Source organism: Schistocerca piceifrons, chromosome 8 (assembly GCF_021461385.2).
Source record: "Schistocerca piceifrons isolate TAMUIC-IGC-003096 chromosome 8, iqSchPice1.1, whole genome shotgun sequence".
Taxonomy (NCBI): Eukaryota; Metazoa; Arthropoda; class Insecta; order Orthoptera; family Acrididae; genus Schistocerca; species Schistocerca piceifrons.
Genome location: NC_060145.1, coordinates 93740011 through 93760742, shown reverse-complemented (window position 1 = coordinate 93760742; position 20732 = coordinate 93740011). Strand labels below are relative to the sequence as shown.

Below are 20732 nucleotides of genomic sequence, written 5' to 3'. Positions count from 1 at the left end.
ACTGTCGAAAAAGCGACCTTGGACTTTCGGTCGAACAGTTCTGAGGCCTACAATTCCACTTTCTCCATTTGGGAACTTGAATCGGCACTTACTGAGACTTCTGACACTGCACCAGGTTAGGACCGCATCCGGTACTCCATGCTTCGATATCTGCCAGTGGCGTCAAAGGAAATCCTCCTCGAATGTTTTAATCTCATATGGCAGACAGGAGTGTTCCCCACCTCGTGGAGGGAGGCAATTCTCATCCCTCTCCTCAAACCAGGAAAGGACCGCAGATGTCCCGGTAGTTATCGTAGTATCGCCTTGACAAGCTGTGTCGGAAAGACCCTGGAACGGATGGTTAACCGGCGTCTGGAGCCACTTTCAGTGTGGATTCCGAAAATTTCGGTCCACGGTCGACAACCTGACCCTCCTAGAGGCGGCTATTCAGCAGGCTTTTCTCCGTCAGCATCACTGTATCGGTATCTTCTTTGATATCAGTAAGGCATATGATACTACTTGGAGACACTGTATTCTTGCACAAATGCATCAATGGGGCTTTCGTGGCCGCCTCCCGATTTTCATTCGGTCTTTCCTGTCTCAGCGGTTTTTTCGGACCCGCGTTGGTAACACACTGTCTGATCGCTTTGAGCAAGAGAATGGTGTCCCCCACGGCAGTGTTTTAAGCGTTACCCTTTTTGCCGTAGCCATCAACAGTATAACGTCTACAGTGAGGAGTCCAGTACAGTGCTCCTTATTTGTGGACGACTTTGCTGTTTCATGTTCCTCCTCCAGTGTTGCAACCATGAGCCGTCAGTTGCAGCTAACAGTGCGGCGGTTAGAGGAGTGGGCTGCAAAGACGGGTTTTCGGTTTTCTGTCGAAAAGTGTGTTTGTGTTCATTTTAATCGTTCTCGTCATCTTTTTACTTTGCCTGCCTTGCATATGGGGGATACTGTCCTACATTTTAGAGACACAGTGCGGTTTCTGGGCCTAATTTTTGACTCCAGGTTGTCATGGCTGCCACACCTACGTGACTTGAAAGCCAGAACGCTGAAGGCACTGAACATCCTCAAGTGCCTCAGCCACAGGTCTTGGGGCGCGGACAGGGCGCGTCTCCTACAGTTTTATGGAGCTTTTGTGCGTTCACGGCTGGACTATGGGTGCACAGTATATGGGTCAGCGAGGCCATCTTATTTGCGGATCCTTGACGCTGTTCACCATGCTGGGATCCGACTGGCCGCGGGTGCTTATCGGACCAGTACCGTACCCAGCCTCTGTGCTGAGTCTGGCGAACCGCCACTTACCATCCGGCGGCAGCTCCTGCTGGTGCGCCAGGCTTGTAAGTTTCTTGCAGCTCCCAGATCGCCTGCTCACCATCTTGTTGCTCATCCACCTCTGGACCGCCTTTTTTCCCGCCGTCCCGGGGCTATGTTGCCGTTTGGGATCCGTGTGCAACGTGTACTAGAGTCCCTCGGTGTGGAGTCTGTACAACCAGAAATCCAAGGTTTTAACCGCCTGCCACCCTGGTTACTGAAGAGGCCCGGAGTGATTTTAGATTTATTGCAGTACAAGAGAGATTGCACTCCTGCCACCGTTTTTAATGCAGCATTTTCTGCCATTTTATCTGAGCACCATGACTATGTAGCTGTTTTTACGGATGGGTCGAAACAAGGGGATTCTGTTGGTTGCTCAGTTGTTTTTCCATATCGTGTCCTCAAGGTCCGACTGCCTCAAACTTTTACTGTCTTTGATGCAGAATTGTTTGCGATCTTGCGGGCACTGGAGCACATGAGACATTCTTCCTTTCCTAAATTTCTTGTCTGTTCCGATTCACTCAGTGCCTTTCACTCATTGCAATGTTTGTATCCGGCAGACAAAATTGTCCAGACCATCCAGGATGCCCTCCTCGGACTACAGCGACTGGGGAAGGTTGTAGCTTTCTGCTGGGTTCCGGGGCATGTTGGCATTGCTGGGAATGAAAGGGCAGATCTTGCAGCCAAGGAGGCGTGTCTCGCCCCACAAGTATCTCAGTGTGCTATCCCCTTGCACGCACTCACCTCGCTGTTGAGCTCACGGGTCATGCGTCGGTGGGAGGATGAGTGGCTGGAAGTGACTGACAATAAGCTCCGTATGGTCAAGCCCACAACGCGTGTGTGGTGTACTTCCTTTCAGCCCCATCGACGGGGCGAGGTTCTCCTCACTCGGCTTCGAATAGGCCACAGCCCTATGACGCATGGCTTCCTGCTCCGGCGAGAGGACCCTCCAATGTGTGGTGCTTGTGGCGTCCAGGTCACTGTGCGCCACGTTTTATTGGATTGCATTTTATTTTATGACCAGCGGGTCGCGGCTGACTTGCCAGTGGACCTGCCATCTCTTTTAGGCAACACTCGCACGAATGTGGCTAAAGTTTTAAAGTTCTGTGCCCTGTCAAATGTTTTTACAAAGATTTTAGGGAGAGGATTTTAATTTGCTCACTGTGTAACAAGCTCGCCCATATTTTGTGTAAGTGGCCAGCCAATGACAATTTCCTGTGGCATTCTTGTTGCTATGTTTCCCCTTTCCTTAGGTTTTAATTTCTTATGTAGCATTTTCCTTCTTTTCCTGCTTTCTTTGAGTGTGTGCTTCAGCTTTCTTAGGTCTGTCCACATTCGTTCCTTTTAATGTGTGTCAGGGCGCTGATGACCTCGATGTTGAGCGCCCATAAGCCCCAACACACCACCACCACGACACTGAATTTATGGAACGATTGTCTTTGTGGTCCACCACAAACCATCTGAAACAGAACAACAGCCACAGTTTCTGGGGTAATCGGTGCCATGTGTCGAAAGCGCTGAAGTTGGTCGAGCTGGAGTGGCTTCTCAAATGCTTGCTCCAGGGTACTGACACCCAGAATGGTGTCACAGAAGTCTTGCTGCTGCCGAGGGAAACTGATCAAGCAGGGGTCATTGCTGGCTGTGGCCGATGCCTGTGGCTTATGGTACGATTTTGGCAGTCCACCTTCTGCTGCAGTTCATCCCATTACAGTTGTTTCTCCCTTGGCATACTGTATCTATGGGCTTTGTCATCAAAACATTCATTTGTTTAGTGCTTTCTGTGTCCCTTCAGTGAGTGTTTATAGCATTGCATGCTATCCAGGATAAAATTATAGAGAGAAGTGAATAAATGCATTAACATAAAAAGTGTGGTATTAAAATGGTGTAATGGTGTTGTCAGTAATTTGGAATGCAGTAAATGGTTTTATGTGCATATGTGCAAACATGGTATTCAGCTGGAAGCAATGACACTATCAGTAAGCCAACTTTGTCAGCCATATTTAATCATTGTGGAATATGTGACATCTTATTTATGGATATTTTATATTTGGGGCATCTGTGGGAATACGGGGATGTTGGATGGGAACATTCATGTTATTAACACCTTCAAAACATTGATAATTTGAAAATATCAGATTGCAGAGGAAAGCAACAGTTGTCAGCGGCGATGTTGAAATGTTTCTTCTTCTCTGTTGTAACAGAGACTTCTTAGCATCAGGCAAAATCACACTCGTGTCCATGGCCAAAGTTGGCGCACACTTAGCACTGAGTAGTACATGAGACAAATTGTGCTAGGTAGTTCTCTTAAGACTTCCTCTGAAAAGTTTATCACTTGATGCAAATTATTTCTGTGCACAGCTACACATATACTGGTCAAGCTGAATAACAGTCACCCACTTCGCTTCTCACTTTTACCTGTGACATAAGGTTAAAATAGTGACTTCATCTACACCACTAATCAGTGCTCTGAAGCAATCCAGGTGCATTCAAAGACTCTCCAACCACTATACTGGAAAACAAGCACCGCAAACAGACACTACACCATCTCCAGATGGTTTATAATGTCTCTTCAATACATGAGACAGGATAGCAATCTAAAATTGAAAGATAGCAGGACACTTGCAGAAACACCACAAGTTTCCACTAGAACAAGTGGAGTTTATAGGCATCAGTTAATCCTAGCCAAGTCTATCACTTTTATCCAACACCTCCTCCAGCTAGTTAATGCCTCCAGGCTTTGTTCAGGGGTGCCTTTTTATTTGACAAGTATTCACTCACTAACCTGCAACACTCTCAAAGAAAAACAGCAAAGTACCTAAGCTGTAGTGACAGCCGCACATGAGAACAACTTTTGAGTACTTTGTAGGCTTTCTGTATTGGAAAAGTAATCTCAGACATTGTAAAGAATGACCACTTTAAAAACACAACCTCCATCCCCGTGAGGGGTGCAAGCTGACTCTGATTTCATGAGCTACCAAAATTACCCACGAAATTGTTTTAATCTCCAAACCTTCCAACCAGTCAGCTTCCAGAGCAGGAAGTAGGCACCTCAGTTGGTCATTTCCTGCTAACATACATAGTACTTGCTTTAAGGTGCTGCTTCCTGCCAGTACCTGTACCTCCAGCAGCCAAAATTCCAGTACAACCAACACACATACAGAACTACACACACTATCCCAGTTTCCAGAACTATTAGTTCCTTCCTTACGGTTGTTTGATTACTGCTTGGTTGGTTGGTTGGTTGATTTGTGAAAGGGGACCAAACAACGAGGTCATTGGGCGCATCAGATTAGGGGAGGATGGGGAAGGAAGTCAGCTGTGTCCTTTCAAAGCAACCATCCTTGCATTTGCCAGAAGTAATTTAGGGATATCACAGGAAACCTAAATCAGGCTGGCTGGACATGGGTTTGAACTGTTGTCCTCCTGAATGCCAGTCTAGTGAGGTAACCACTGTGCTGCCTTGCTCAGTCCTCCCTGTTGGAGGAGGGAGTGAGGGATAGATTGGGTAACATTAAAGAAGGGAAGGCAGGCCAGTCAGAAGTGGAAGAGAGGAGACGAAGACTTCTAAATATATTTTTAATTTTTTTTTTAGGTATGCCCATGATCATAACTTTTTAATTTCATTTCACACTTCCTGTAGTTCATTATTGACATCTTTTTCTAATGCTGTGAGGACTATTTAAATAAGCATCAGTCCTTTATCCACGCGTTGTTTCTGCTGGGCATTTTCTTCTTAGACTGTTTCTAGGTCATTTTAATGATAAATACCTGATTTGATCAACCAGCGATGTTCAACTTTCCTGTCTCTAGCTTCCTTTCCAGGATTTATTAACCACATTCTTTGGAAAACAGTGCTCTTTGTTTCTGTGTATCTTTGCACACTTTCCACTGGAGCAAAATTTTGCAGTTCATCCGTAAGAAACAAAACTGTTCAAGATTAGGCCTTAGGTGTGAGAAAAATTACGATCATTTGTTAGCATAGAGCCAGTTATCACTTTGCTTGTTGAGTCAACATTCACCACCCTTGAATATTAGATAAAAAGTAATTCAGAGTATTTAGAGGTTGGTATTAACTAAATTCATGTGAGCACCAAAACATTGTTATAGTGTAAGTGCTTCAAAGGAAAAATGTATCAAAAAACTTTCTGACCAGTATTCACCTTCAAAAGCCAAAATGTTTAGTGCTACCAATAGACACATAAAAAGTATAAATGATATTAGTTCCTTCCTCAGGGGGAGGAAGGGATGGAGTAGAGAAGGTTAAAAAAGATGTCTGTTAATTAAAGAGAGGGATATTTGATATGGCAGATTGGAGAAAGAAAATTTAATGTAATATTACTTAATTCCAGGAATGTCTTTGAAATATACGGTAACTATAGATAGAAAGTTGGCTGAAACCAGATGTTAATAGCAATGAAATTCTAAATTTTGGTAGGAATGTATATCGCAAAGACAGATTGAATGCTTGTGGTGGGGGCATGTTTTTTTTTCTTTTTTTTAAAAAAGTAATATGTAATATTTCTGGTACAGAATACAAATGTGAAATAACTTGGGTGAAGATAAGTGTTACAGGTGGATCAAACATCGTCATCAGATGCTTTTATGGACATCATGCCTCAAGAGCAGTAGAGGCAGAATTTTTGAGGAGAAAGCTTGAAAAGGTTTTGCATGAATTTTGTGTTCATGTTACAGTATTAGAGGAGATTTCAATGTACCAGCTATAGCCTTGGAGACTTCAGTGATTAAAGTAGGTTGTAGGTACAGGAAATCACGTGAAATTTTTCTGAAGGCCTTATCTGTAAATTGCATTGAGCAGCCAGTCAGGGAACCAATTCGTGAAAATATATTGGAACTCCTTGTTAACAATAAGCTCTAAATTTTCAACTTGGGATAGAACATGGGATCAGTGATTATAAGGCCCTTACAGAAGCCCTGAATGTAGTTGCATGTATGAATGTAAAGGGAAACAGGAAGATATTTTGCTTAATAGGTGTCACAAGAAAGATTTCAGTTCACCTGACTGGTCAACATGGAAATTTTACCTCCAGCACTGCCGGTGTTGAGCATCAATGGACAAAGTTCGAGAGTATTCTCCAATATACTTTGTCCGTGGTTCAGCAGCCATGTTAGGAAGTTGCTACAAAAGCAAGGAGTGTTTCACTGCAAATGTTAATGTAGCCAAAGCCTCACGGACGAACAAAAACTGAATGAAGCCGAAATTAGTGGAAGGAGGCTCACGCTTGAAGCATTCAACAAATTCGAAAGTAAACATCTACCTGCCAACTTGAAGGAAAAACCTAAAGTTTTGGTTGTACGTTAAATCAGTTAACAGATTCAAGGTATCTGTCCAGGCAATGTGACCTTAGTGGCATAGACGTGGGATGGCAGCAAGAATGCCAGAATATTAAATGTCTCGTTCCAAAATTGTTTCACTGAGGAAGATCATACTGTGGTTCCTCCTCTAAATCATCAGACAAATGTGAAAACGATAGATAATAATATAAGACATCATGTGGTAGAAGAGAAACTGAAATTGACTGACAGATGAAACACCACTGGACTTGCTGGAATACTAATAAGGTTTTACGTAGAGTATACGAAAGAACTAGTTCCAACATGTTCCTCTTATTGCAGCAGTGTGCTGTAGCAATGAAGCATTCCTAGCAATTGGTAAAACGTGCAGGTCATTCCCATTTTCAAGAAATGTTATGAGATATATGTGCAGACTGTAGGCCTATATCTTTGACATTTGTCTTGTTGAATTATGGAACATGTTTTATGCTTGCTTATAACAAAATTTCTGGAGACTGAAATCTCCTCTTTATAAATCAACAAGGGTTCAAAAAACAGTGATCATGTGAAATTCAGTTCACTCTGTTTGTCAACGAAACCCAGAAAACAGCACCTACCAAGGTTGATGCCATGTTCCTTGACTTCCAGGTGGTGTTCGATAACAGTTCCACGCTGCCGCCTAATGAAAAAAGTGCAGGCATATGGAATACCAGATCAGTCGTATAATTGAAGAGTTTAAAGCAATCAGAAGACAGTGTGTCATCCCTAATGGAGAGGAATCTTTGAATGTGAAAGTAACTCTGGGCGTTCCCCAAGGGACCGTTAAATGACAATTACTTTCCATGGTATATACTGAAGAGCCAAAGAAACTGGTATACCTGCCTAGTATCCTGTAGGGCCCCCGCGAGCTAACAGGAGTGCTGAAAAATGGCTTGGCATGGACTTGACTAATCACTGAAGTAGTGGTGGAGGGAATTGACACAGTGAGTCCTGTGGGGCTGTCCATAAATCCATGAGTGCAAGTGGGTGGAGATCTCTACTAAATAGCACGTTGCAAGGCATCCCAGATATGCTCAATAATGCTCATTTCTCGGGAGTTTCATGGCCAGTTAAAGTGTTTAAATTCAGATGAGTGTTCCTGGGGCCACTCTGTAGCAATTGTGGACGTGTGGGGTGTCACATTGTCCTGCTGGAATTGCTCAAGTCCGTCGGAATGCACAATGGACATGAATGGATGCAGGTGATGAGACAGGATGCTTACGTACGTGTCACCTAGACGTATCAGGGGTCCCATATCACTCCAAATGCACACGCCCCACACCATTACAGAGCCTCCAGCAGCTTGAAAAGTTTCCTGTTGACATGAAGGGTCCATGGTTTCATGAGCTTGTCTCCATACCTGTACACGTCCATCTGCTCGATACAATTTACACGATTACACGAGACTCGCCTGACCAGGCAACATGTTTCCTGTCATCAACAGTACAAATTTGGTGTTGATGGGCCCAGGTGTCGTGCTGTCATCAAGGGTACAGGAGTGGGCCTTCGGCTCCGAAAGCCCATATCGATGGTTCTGTTGAATCGTTCACATGCTGATACTTGTTGATGGCCAAGCATTAAAATCTGCAGCAGTTTGCGGAAGAGTCACACTTCTGTAGCGCTGAACAATTCTCATCAGTCGTCGTTGGTTCCATTCTTGCAGGATCTTTTTCCGGCCACAAAAGTGTCGGAGATTTGATGTTTTACCATATTCCTGACATTCAAGATCCACTCATGAAATGGTCATGCAGGAAAATCCCCACTTCATCGCTATCTTGGAGATGCTGTCCCCCATCGCTCGTGCACCGACTGTAACACCACATTCAAACTCACTTAAATCCTGATAACCTGCCATTGTAGCAGCAGTAACCAATCTAACAACCGCGCCGGGCACTTGTTGCCTTATCTAGGTGTTGCCAATTGCAGCACCATATTCTGCCTGTGTACTATCTCTGTATTTGAATAAACATGCCTCTCATAATTTCTTTGGTGCTTCAGTGTATAATTGACTTGTAAATATAATTGACCTAATGGACAATGTTGGGAGTTCTGTGAAGCTCTTAACAGATGATGCCATTGTATACAGAAAAGTCGTAACATAAGAAATTTCTTGCAGGATGAAGGGAGACCTAGGGAGGATCAGTGTTGGTGCAGTGATTGGCAGGTAACCCTCAACGTAAAAAGAGTCATATATTGTGCATAAATAATCAGAGCGCAAGATTACACAATTGCAGACCAATCACAGGAAGCAATCGCATCTGTAAAATATCTTGGAAGAATTGCACAAATGATTTAAAGTGTAACAACCACATAAAACTAATTGAAGATATGCAGGTGCTAGTCTGAGATTCATTGGAAGAATCCTCAGAAACCATCGACCACTCACAAAGGAGACAGCTTATAAAACCCGTGTTCGACCAGTGCTTGAATATTGGTCGTCAGTCTGGGATCTGTACCAGATTGAACTGATGAAGTAAATAGGAGATCCAAAGATGATAGCAGTGTGTTTCCTTACAGAGTCATTTAATAGGCACAAATGTGTCATGGAGATGGACGTTCAACTTGAGTAGGAGTCGCTGTAAGAGAGGTGTTCTGTTACACGGTGTGGTTTAGTGTTAAGAGTTCCGAGAACAAATGTTTATAGAAGAGTTGACCAATTTATTCCTTTCTTCTGTGTATTTCTCATGAAAAGATAATGAAGGTATAACTAGAAGTATATGAGCTCACATGGAGGCTTGCCAAAAATGGTTCTTCTTGCAAACAGGATAGTCGGATGAGTGACATTGATGCACACAGTACCCTCTGTTACACTGTAAGGTGGTTTTTGCAGTTTAGACATAGATGTAAATGCTTAAAAAATATATTTAAAAACAGAAGTATAAACTGAAACAAAATTGAAATAAAAATGTATTAAAAAGGTGCTTGGTTGGCTCAGTCGGTAGAGCAGTTGCCTGTGAAAGTCAAAGGTCCCGAGTTTGAGTCTTGATCCGGCACACAGTTTTAACCTGATAGGAAGTTTCATATCAGTGCGCACTTAGCTGCTGATGAAAATTTAATTATGGAAACATCCTTCAGGGTGTGGCTAAGACTTGACTTTGCATTCTTTGATCGAGGAGTGCTAGTCTTGCAAGTTTCGCAGAAGAGCTTCTGTGAAGTTTGGAAGGTAGGATCTGAGGTGTGGTGGAAGTAAAGCTGTGAGGATGGGTTGTGCGTCAATCTTGGGTAGGGTGGATTGTGAGTCATTCTTGGGTGGCACAGTCTGCAGAGCACCTGCCTGCATATGCCAGGAAGTCCCCCCCCCCCCCCCCCCCCTCCCTCCACTCCCGTCCCTGTGGGTCCGGGGGTTAGAATAGGCACGAGGTATTCCTGCCTGTCATAAGAGGCGACTGAAAGGAGTCTCACACCTTTCAGCCTTTATGTGATGGTCCCCTCCATTTTTCAGAATTTTCCCGAAGAGCGAGCCAATTGGGGAAGGGTGCCTTACATGGTGCATTGTGTTCATCGTACATTGAGATCTTTAGTCCGCTTTCTCGTCATGGCATTGCAGTTCCGCTCATCCTTGAATCTCTTGAGCGAGGACACCTTCCTGGGTGCGTTTTCCTCCACCCACTATGCAGTGTCGTTTTCTGCGCCAACAATGACCATGGAATTCTTTGCACCTCACATCCAGCATGGTAGCCAGTCTGTTGTGGTGGGGCAACCATGTACCCTGTTGGTTGTAGCCGCTAAACTACACAGGGATCGTTCTGCTGATGCCTGCACTTTTAACTCCCCACATATGCCAAGGAGTAGATGCCTGTCACCCTGGGGTATTGGGACTCCCGGCATTGGCCATCCTGCCAGGTGGCCTTTGTTGTGGCTGGTGGCACCTGTGGGGAGGGCCCCTGGTCGGAGTGGGTGGCATCAGGGCGGATGATGCGCGATGAAGCGTACCATGTCATCACTTGCTGGTGATCAAACGCCAGCAGTCTCTGAGTGTTCCAAGTCTCAGTACAATGCAAGGAAGTATGATCCTAAATTGTTTCCCTCCCTGACCACACCATGGGAGGAATGCCAGGCTAAGGATGGCAGCGTACCTCATTCGCCCCGGTACCATGTATGTACGAAAGCTGATGGGGACTCCTTGGTCTCTAAGAAGCCTCAGTATTTGTAGAGCATGTAGAGGACAAGTTTGGGGGAGGCAAAGGGTTTGTCCAAAATGCGTTGAGTGCCAGTCTTGATGAAAACGGCATCCTCTGCTGAGTCACGGGCATTATTTGCTGGTGACAAGCTTGGGGATTTTTCCATTACCACCATGCCTCAAAAGAGCTTAAATATGGTCCAGGGTATCATATTTCACAGGGATATTCTTTAGCAGTCTCACAATGAGCTGTGCGCTAACTTAGAGTGACGAGTAGTTCATTTCGTCCGGCGCGTCCATCGAGGTCCGAGGGATAATCAGGTTGCTGCCGGTGCCTTCATCTTGGCCTTTGAGGGTGACACGTTTCCTGTGAAGGTGATGGTGATGGTCTACCATTGTGATGTCAAACCATATATCCCTCCCCCAATGCAGTACTTTAAGTGCTGGAAGTCTTCCCGCTGTGCTTCCAGCGTCACATGTCGAGATTGTGGACGTCCATCCCATCCCAATACTCAATGTGCCCCGCCTCCCATCTGTGTCAAGTTCTGAAGAGAGCATCGTTCCTCTTGCTCACCAGACTGCAAGATTTTACAGTGAGAAAGGAAAATGGTAGAATACAAGACCGTGGACCGACTGACCTACTCTGAGGCCAAGAGGAAATTCGAGCGTCTACATCCTTTGGCTATGATCTCCTCTTATGCTGCTGCTACGAGAACAGCTGCATAGCCCCATCAGTTCTGCGAGGGGGGGGGGGGGGGAGCAGCACTTCCCTCCCTGTTGCTCCCGCCCCACTTACCTCAGGAGCACTGTCCCCCCAACCATCGGGGACACCAGTCCCCACTTCTCAGCCAGAGAAGCGTAAGTATTCTTCGGCTCCTCTCGCTACGAAGGAGTCCCTTGGGTCACTCCCTTCCAAGGTTTCTGCTAGTGGGAAAGGTGACACACGTGAGAGGCTGAAGTGCCTAAAAGCAGCTGCTCGTAGGGCTTCACGATCGTCCTCAGTCCCAGAGACTGAATCATTGAAGCCCTGCCAGCCAGAGAAACCCAAGGATCAGTAAGAGAAATCCAGAAAGAAGACCCCCAAGGCCAAGGGAAGTGCGGTGGCACCCACACCACTGCTACCTACAAGCTCTGCGTCTGAGGATGAGGTGAATATTCTGGCGTCCACTGAGGACTTAGATTTTGCCAGACCCTCAGACACAATGGATATACCCTATTCAGGAAATAAGTCAGTGGCAGTAGACGACCCTGATGCGTAGACTGCCTCATTGAGTGTTTCATGCCTTCCCAGTCTCACGATCATGTCATGCTCCAGTGGAATTGCAGCAGTTTTTTCCACCACCTGGCTGAGCTACAGCAACTGTTAAACTTTACACCTGCTTTCTGCATTGCCCTCCAGGAAACTGGGTTCCCGGCAATGCGAACCCCTGCCCTTCGCTGCTCCAGGGGATATTACAAGAACTGCAGCAAATATAATAGTGTGTCAGGTGGAGTTTGTGTTTATGTCCTGAACTTAGTATGTAGTGATCCTGTGTCCCTTCAAACTCCTTTTGAAGCTGTAGCTGTCAGTATATGGACGACACAGGAAATAACTGTCTGCAACATATATCTCCCTGCAGATGGTGTGGTACCCCTGAACGTATTGGCTACAGTGATTGATCAATTCCCTAAACCTGTTCTACTTTTGGGAGATTTTAATGCCCACAACCCCTTGTGGGGTAGCACCGTGCTTACAGGCCATGGCAAAGATGTCAAAAATTTACTGTTCCAACTCAACTTCTGCCTCCTAAATACTGGGGCTGCCACACATTTCAGTGTGGCTCATGGTAGTTACTCAGCCATTAATTTACCAATTTGCAGCTCAGGACTCCTCCAATCTATCCACTGGAGAGCACATGACGACCTGTGTGGTAGTGACTGCTTCCCCACCTTCCTGTCACTCGCCCGGCATCATGCCCACGGATGCCTACCCAGATGGGCAGGCAGATTGGGTAATGTTCACCTCTGCTGTCACCAGTGAATCTCCTCCACATGGTGCCATCGATGTTGTCATTCAGCAGGTCACTACAACAATAATTTCTGCGACGGAAAACGCGATCCCACGTTCTCTAGGGTGCCCCCGTTGAAAGACAGTCCCTTGGTGGTCACTGGAAGTCGCTGAGGCAGTTAAAGAGCGTCGGCGAGCTCTACAGCGACATAAGTGGCACCTTCCCTAGAGCACCTAACAGCCTTTAAGCAGTTCTGTGCCCGCGTTTGCCTGCTTATAAAATGACGGAAACAGGTGTTGGGAGAAGTACGTGTCGACCATTGAGTGCCATACATCACCTTCCCAAGTCTGGACGTAGGTCAGACATCTTTTTGGGTACCAGACCGACAGGTGTCCCTGGCGTTAATGTCAATGGTGTTCTCTCTACCGACACAAACGTGATTGTCGAGCACTTTGCTCGAGCCTCTGTATCAGAGAATTATCCCCCAGCGTTTTGCACCCTCAAATGCCGGATGGAAAGGAAAGTCCTCTTTCACTACATGCCACATTGAACCCCATAACGCCACATTTACAGAGTGTGAGCTCCTCAGCGCCCTTGCACATTGCCCCGACACAGCTCCTGGGCCGGATCGGATCCACAGGCAGATGATTAAACAACTCTCGTCTGACTACAAGCAACATCTCTTCCTCATCTTCAACCGGATCTGGTGTGATGGCATTTTTCCATTGCAATGCCTAGAGAGCACCATCATTCCGGTGTTCAGACCTGGTCAAAACCCGCTTGATGTGGATAGCTATTGGCCCATCAGCCTCACCAATGTTCTCTGTAAGCTGCTGGAACGTATGGTGTGTTGGCGGTTGGGTTGGGTCCTGGAGTCACGTGGCCTACTGGCTCCATGTCAGGGCAGCTTCTGCCATGGTCGCTCTATCAGTGATAGTCTTGTGTCCCTCAAGTCTGCCATCCGAACAGCCTTTTCCAGACACAAACATCTGGTTGCCATCTTTTTTGACTTACGTAAAGCTTACAACACGACCTGGTGACATCATATCCTTGCCACATTGTATGAGTGTAGTCTCTGGGGCCTGCTCCCGCTTCGTATTCAAAACTTCCTGTCGCTCCGTACTTTCCATGCCAGTGTTGGTGCCGCCCATAGTTCCCCCCGTATTTAGGAGAATGGCATTCCATAGGGCTCCGTATTGAGCATATCTCTGTTTTGAATGGCCATTAACGGCCTAGCAGCAGCTGTAGGGCCATCGGTCTTCCCTTCTCTGTATGCGGATGACTTTAGCATTTCGTATTGCTCCTCCAGTACTGGTGTTGCTGAGCGGCACATACAGAGAGCTGTTCATAAGGCGCAGTCATGGGCTCTAGCCCATGGATTCCAGTTTTCAGCCGCGAAGTCGTTTGTCATGCACTTCTGTCGGCATCGTACCATTAATCCGGAACCTGAACTTTATCTTAATGACGATTCACTCACTGTAGTGGAGACGTATTGATTCTTGGGACTGCTTTTTGACGCTCGATTGACTTGGCTACCTCAGCTTCGTTAGCTTAAGCGAGAGTGCTGGCAGCATCTCAGTGCTCTCCAATGACCGAGCAACACTAACTGGGGTGCAGATCACTCTAAGCTGCTGCAGCTCTACAGAGCCCTTGTTCAATCCCGCCTTGACTTTTGGAGTCTGGTTCATGGTTCGGCGGCACCCTCAGCGTTGCGTTTACTCGACCCATTGCACCACTGTGGCATTTGCCTAGTGACGGGAGCATGTAGAATTAATCCGGTGACCAGTGTCCTGTGGTGGAGGCCAGAGTCCCGCCATTGCGGATCCGATGTGCACAACTGCTTGCCAGTTATGTTGCACACATTTGTAGTTCTCCTGGGCATCCGAATTACCGTCTCTTCTTCCCACCCACGGCAGTTCATCTCCCGCATCGGCAACCCAGGTCAGGGCTCACGATTGCGGTTTGTGTGCGATCCCTCCTCTCCGAAATGGAGTCCGTCCCATTACCACCTCTACTTGACGTCAATTCACGTACACCTCCATGGTGTACACCTCGGCCGAAGCTTTGTCTGCGCCTTTTGCATGGCCCTAAGGACTCCGTTAACCTCATCGCTCTCCGCTGTCACTTCCTCTTGTTTATTCACGTGTTCAGGGGCTCTGAAGTTGTTTACATCGATGGCTGATGGTAATGTTGGCTTCGCCTATGTCTACAGAGGCCATATTGAACAGCATTCCTTGCCTGCTGGCTGCAGTGTATTCACTGCAGAACTTTTGGCCGTATCTCGTGCACTTCAGTACATCTGTTCCTGTTCTGGTGAGTCATTTCTTCTGTGTTCTGACCCCCTGAGAAGCTTACAAGCCATCGACCAGTGCTACCCTTGCCATCCTTTGGCAGCGAACACTTAGGAGTCCATATCTGCCCTAGAACAGTCCACTTGTTCAGTGGTGTTTGTGTGGTCCGCAGGACACGTTGGAAACCCAGGCGACGAACTTGCTGACAGACCGGCCTAACAGGGTATGATGAAACCACTCCCAGAGATGGGCATCTCTGAAACTGACCTGCCTTCTGTCTTCCGCCACAAGGTTTTTCAGCTTTGGGAGACGGTGTGGCATAACAGTATGCACAACAAACTGTGTGTCATTAAGGAGACTGCGAATGTGTGGAGATCGTCCCTGCGGGCTTCTCCCAGGGAATTATTTGTCCTTTGCTGGCTCTGAATTGGCTATACGCAGCTCACACATGGTTACCTCGTCCGTCGCGAGGACCCACCTCAGTGTCGCTGTGGCTCCCAAATGACAGTCGTCCACCTCTTGCTGGACTGCCCACTTTTAGCCACTCTGTGGGGGGACTTTTAACTTTCCCAGCATCCTACCTTCAGTGTTGGGTGACAATGCGTCAACAGCAGCTTTAGTTTTATGTTTTATTCATGAGGGTGGGTTTTATCATTTGATTTGAGTTTTAGCGCATGTTCTTCGTCTCTGTGTCCTCCACCCTAGGGCTTTTAGGGTGAAGGTTTTAATGTGTTGCAGAGTGGCTGGCTTCTCCTTTTTTATTCTCATGGTCAGCCACTCATGGTAACCTGCTTTCTTGTTTTTAATCTCTTCTCCCTGTTTCTTGAGTCTCTCTCTGGTTTTCTGTTCTGTTTTGTCCATTGTAGTGTTTGTTGTCCTCCTGTCGTTCTTCTGGTTCTTCCTCTCTCCTGTTGTTGTGCCGTATGCCTTCTTTGTTTTCTTTCCCTTGGGTAATTGTTCTACTGGGAACAAGGGACCAGTGACCTTGCATTTTGGTCCCTCCCCCCTTTTAAACCAACCAACCATGAAGTTTCATATTGGGCCACACTCTGCTGCAGAGTGAAAATTTCATTCAAAAAATATATTGTCAGCGCTAGGCCAAACACCTGCCTCAAGAACGGTCAAAAATGCAAGTAATATATGTGAACAGTGTTCAGATACTAGTTTTTGATTATGAACGTAAGCTTCAATGTTGCACTTATTTCATATATAAAATAAAAAGTACAATGTTTCAATTAAATAAAAAGCAATCAAGCATTTGATTCTGGAACATCATGCAGTTGGATCTTGGTAATCTGGCACATTTTGGGATTCAACAGTGCTGGATCGTCAAATATATGCTGGATTATTAAGGTCATTTTTAGAAACTTTGTGTAAAAAAAGGGTATAAACAAAATCTATTGTTTTAATGTACAAAAACAAGTATTGGTTATTTATTAAATATAACAGTAGAGATTACAGTATAAAAATTAAAAGTATGTATTACTTTTGTGTAAAAACAAAATTGAATTAAAATTTGAATACTGTTGTGTTCCATTAAATGAGTTGAAGGCTCAGAGATTTAGAAATGTTCAGTTTACATAAAACAGTGGAAAGTTTAGGATGGTATAATGACAATATTATTAAAAGGAAAGTTGCTACTCACTGTGTATTGGAGATGCTGAGTCACAGATCGGCACAACAAAAAGAATTCTAAACGGGCCTTCATCAGAACCCCCCCCCCCCCTACACACACACACACACACACACACACACACACACACGACTAAAGTCTCTTGATCTACTATCTTGGAGCAATGAAACTGAAATTTTGCTGCAGATTTTGCTTTAGAAATTAATACATCGCTATGTATTTCTGAGGTGCCTCAACAATTTTTGTTGAAGCAGGTGTCCTTTTTCAACTTCTCTCTCTCTCTCTGTGTGTGTGTGTGTGTGTGTGTGTGTGTGTGTGTGTGTGTGTTTTCTGATGAAGACGTGTTTGGGGTAAAGCTTTGTTTGTCAGTTATTTTGTTGTTATATCTGTGACTCAGTATCTCCACTATGTGGTGAGTAGCACCTTTCCTTTTCATAATGTCGTCAGTATACGTAAATAATTTTTCTATGCCACGTATGAAGTAAAATAAGCACCGTTGATTTGAAAAGATCAAGAGCAAGCTAATTATGAAAAATTGTTACCATAAATGTGGTCCACTCTGATTAGAATCACTGTCCTTAGGGATAGTACAGACATCTGACATTGTCAAGGGCATGGACACATGTTGGATTGGTTTCTACCACTGACAGTTTAGATAGAGTTTTCTTCTCGACTCTCTGGAACATTGTAGAAATGCCAACTTGTTTCTTGGATTTAGCTCAATTGTATAAAAGTAATTTTTTATGATGTGCAGCTTCAAAAATTCAGAGGTGTTGTATTGTTGGCTACTCTCAGCGAATTTCACAAAAGTGTTTAATGTTTCTGAAGCCTCAGGCCAAGAGGTGTGAATTGTAGGCATTTCTTCTTCATCACTCCCAATTTCTGGTGCCTCCTGTGGGTTGAAAATACTTTGTAATACCACATTGTCAGTCTGCCCTTCTTTAATAGCTAAATTTCTGTCAAGAACAATCCATTTGTCAACTACTTCTGCAGAAGACACACGCAGTTCAGTATTGGATGCAGAATTTGTCACTTGTGCGACTTCAGGGTGATCAGTTGTCGACTCATTATCATTTAATTACTTTCCATCTTGGCTTCTTCAACCAGTTTATGCCATACTTTTCTCCAGGCCCTTTACAATATTGCATGTTTCACAGAGGTCCAAGCAGTTGCAGCTGTGAATGTTTTTAATATTAAAATTGCATTGGAACTCTTTGACATTGCAATCTGAACTTAGCAGATTTTGCACAAACATTCCTCTGGCCTAGCACTTGAAATATTGTATGATCTCTTGGCCCACAAGTTGAATTAGTGACATAACACTGGCGGGAAGATACGAGCAGAAAATATTACCTGACACAATTTCCGATTCTGGAGATTGAGCTCCTGCTTCACAGCATGTGCTATATAGATCCTTCCCACCAACACCAGCAGGTGGGAACTTCCGCTGCAATACATCCTACGTTCTAGTAACCCTCCTGGCCTCAACCTTCATTAGTCACTGTCCTCACCCATCTAGCTCCTTCCCTGTTCCCATTCCACCCAGTCTTTTTATTTCTCTCCTTTTCAGCTGCTTCGCCCCCGCCCCCCTCCCCTGCCCTCAGTCTAATGTGCAGCACTTCGCTGTCCATCACCCCCACCATACTATCCCTTCCCCTCAGTGCTCCAGCCTCGTCCTTACCCCCAGCCAGTTGCCACTCCCATCATGCACTGGTGCTGCTGGTGACAGGGTGGTTTCAGTTGCTGAGACTGCAGTTGTGTGTGTGTGTGTGTGTGTGTGTGTTGTCGATGAAGGTCTTAATGGCCAAAAGCTATAATTGTGAGAGTCTTTTTGTGGTGCCTATCTGCAACCCAGCATTGCTGCTGTATAGTGAGTAGCAGTTTTCCTTCTCGTAATATTGTTACATTCCATCCTGGATTTTCCAATGTTTGATTTCTCCCTGTCTTGTTGAGATGAAGAAAACGGTACCAAGTAGTACCTTGGCATTGCTTACAGGATGTATTAATGGTAAATGAATTTTAGAAAATTGATTGCTGTAATGAAAGGATGCTAAATATTTGCGCATAACGTACATTAACAATTTTGTAAAGGTAGGCAGAAGCTGTCACACCAAATTACATTCTTGTCAAATGAGTGATTTTGAAGTTGCTTATATGATTTTTATGGCTATTGAGATTAATGAGAGTCTTCTTGCGATCTTTACATCACAAATATTTCCATGACAACGTATTGTCTCTCTGTCTCTGGGATGTGGGGAATCATTCCCATTCTCTTTTCGACTATCTGCTTTTATTCTTTCTCTTGAGATGCCCATACCAAATTAAGTATTATATGTACTGTCTTAAGTTATCATTGCGCACATTATCCATCCTAGAGATGCCCCAATTTCTATTCCGAAAATAATTTTGAGTGTGTAATCATTTTTGTTGCCTCTGTACAACTCATTTGTGATGCATGTATGTTAATTCCATCCAAAATTGCCTAGTAGATAACGTGTTATGTTCCATGCTATACCTGTGCTTCAGAACACAGAATTCATTTTTACAGACTCATTAGAAACAATTATCACTATTAGATATTCCAGGAATTAAATTACAGAAAGTACTTACCAACTGCCAGTGTATTAGATAAAAATGGACAAAGAGTTTACTTTGTTGTAATGATTTCTGTAAGTAATATTGGAGTGGATTTTTATTTGTTTGTGTATTTGCAACTTGTGCCATTACAATGTTTTTTGCAACACTAAATATATGTATATTTGTGTGTGTGTGTGTGTGTGTGTGTGTGTGTGTGTGTGTGTAATGTAATGTAATAATCATTTTTGTATGATGATGATGATAGAAGGGGGCCGCCAAGCTTAACGTCCCCATCCGATGCGTCAACAGTGTCACATGCCCTCTCTTCATGAGACACTGCAGAAAGGTTTGGTATTTCACTCAGGACATTGGCACCAAGTCTTTATGCCACCACCTCTCCTCCACTTGCCAGCCAGATACTGGCAGTGAAAATTTTTACCCCACCAGGGTTCGACCCAGCTTACCTCTGGGTCGGGTGCCACCGTACGAGCGTGTGTTAGTGACCTTGGTCACGGAGGCGGGTTGTGAAATTTTATTGAGAGAGAATTTTTATTAATAGCTCGTGAGACATTTCCCAATTTAATGTATAGTGGACAAATGAAATATTTCTTCCTAGTCACATAGTGTTGGGGGAAAATAAAGGCTTTAGATGGCATTTCACAAGTTGTTCTGTTCAGGAAATGAACTGTAGCACGTCAAACACATTTCATGTCATATCTGTCATTGATAAGAAGTGTGTACTTATGTTTGTTATATTCTCTCTTTATGGCAGAACAATTAACCTTGGCTTTTTATTTTGCAGATGATCACAACAAGTTACAGGACATGATAAAAGAACTATCTACAACACTTACTGGAGTAAAGCATGAACAAGAATACATTGAAATGAGAGATAGAATCCATCGAAAAATTAACGAGAGTACAAATTCGAGAGTGGTCATGTGGTCTTTCTTTGAAGCCATGGTTCTAGTTGCTATGACTGTGGGACAGATCTATTACCTGAAACGATTTTTTGAGGTTAGGCGAGTGGTATAAGAATTTCACTAAGAGAGACATATGAGTGTGTGGCTGTGAATAGAAGTGTGTGTATGCAGATTATACGAACTTCTATTGTTGTGTCAGTATTTAATAAAGAGGTGTAAATGTCTATATGAATGTACCAAGATTTTGATGTTAAATGTTTTTCTATTGAAATTTGCAGAAATAAAACATTTTTCCATCTGAAACATTTTTACCTCTAAAAAAATTCAATGTTGTTTTAACCCTTCTAGGGGTTAACTTGTCATGCTCCGCTGCCTCCCAGGAGCTGTGGGCACGTTGAAATGTGGCCCCTGGCTTTTCCTGAAGCACTATTGACATGTTTACGCGGATCTTCTGCTGACCTCTCACTGTTGCAGACTAGTTACTCCCATAGCTTGCTGAACAATAAAGTTTAGAGTATTTATCATGCTACATGTGTACTTCCTTGCATGCTGTTATTTGCAAAAAATCTCGTTCCA

At 44.6% G+C, this 20732-nt stretch overlaps 1 protein-coding gene across 1 annotated transcript in view; it reads left to right on the top strand.

Annotated features, from left to right (window-relative positions):
- The window catches only part of LOC124711170 (transmembrane emp24 domain-containing protein 2), a 45456-nt gene extending 24997 nt beyond the window's left edge, over positions 1-20459 (top strand). Inside the window, exon 3 of the mRNA XM_047241094.1 lies at positions 20036-20459. Within this exon, the coding sequence (XP_047097050.1) occupies positions 20036-20268 (233 nt within the window). The 3' untranslated portion in view covers positions 20269-20459. The remainder of the gene's footprint in view (positions 1-20035) is intronic.
- Positions 20460-20732: the final 273 nt, after the last annotated feature.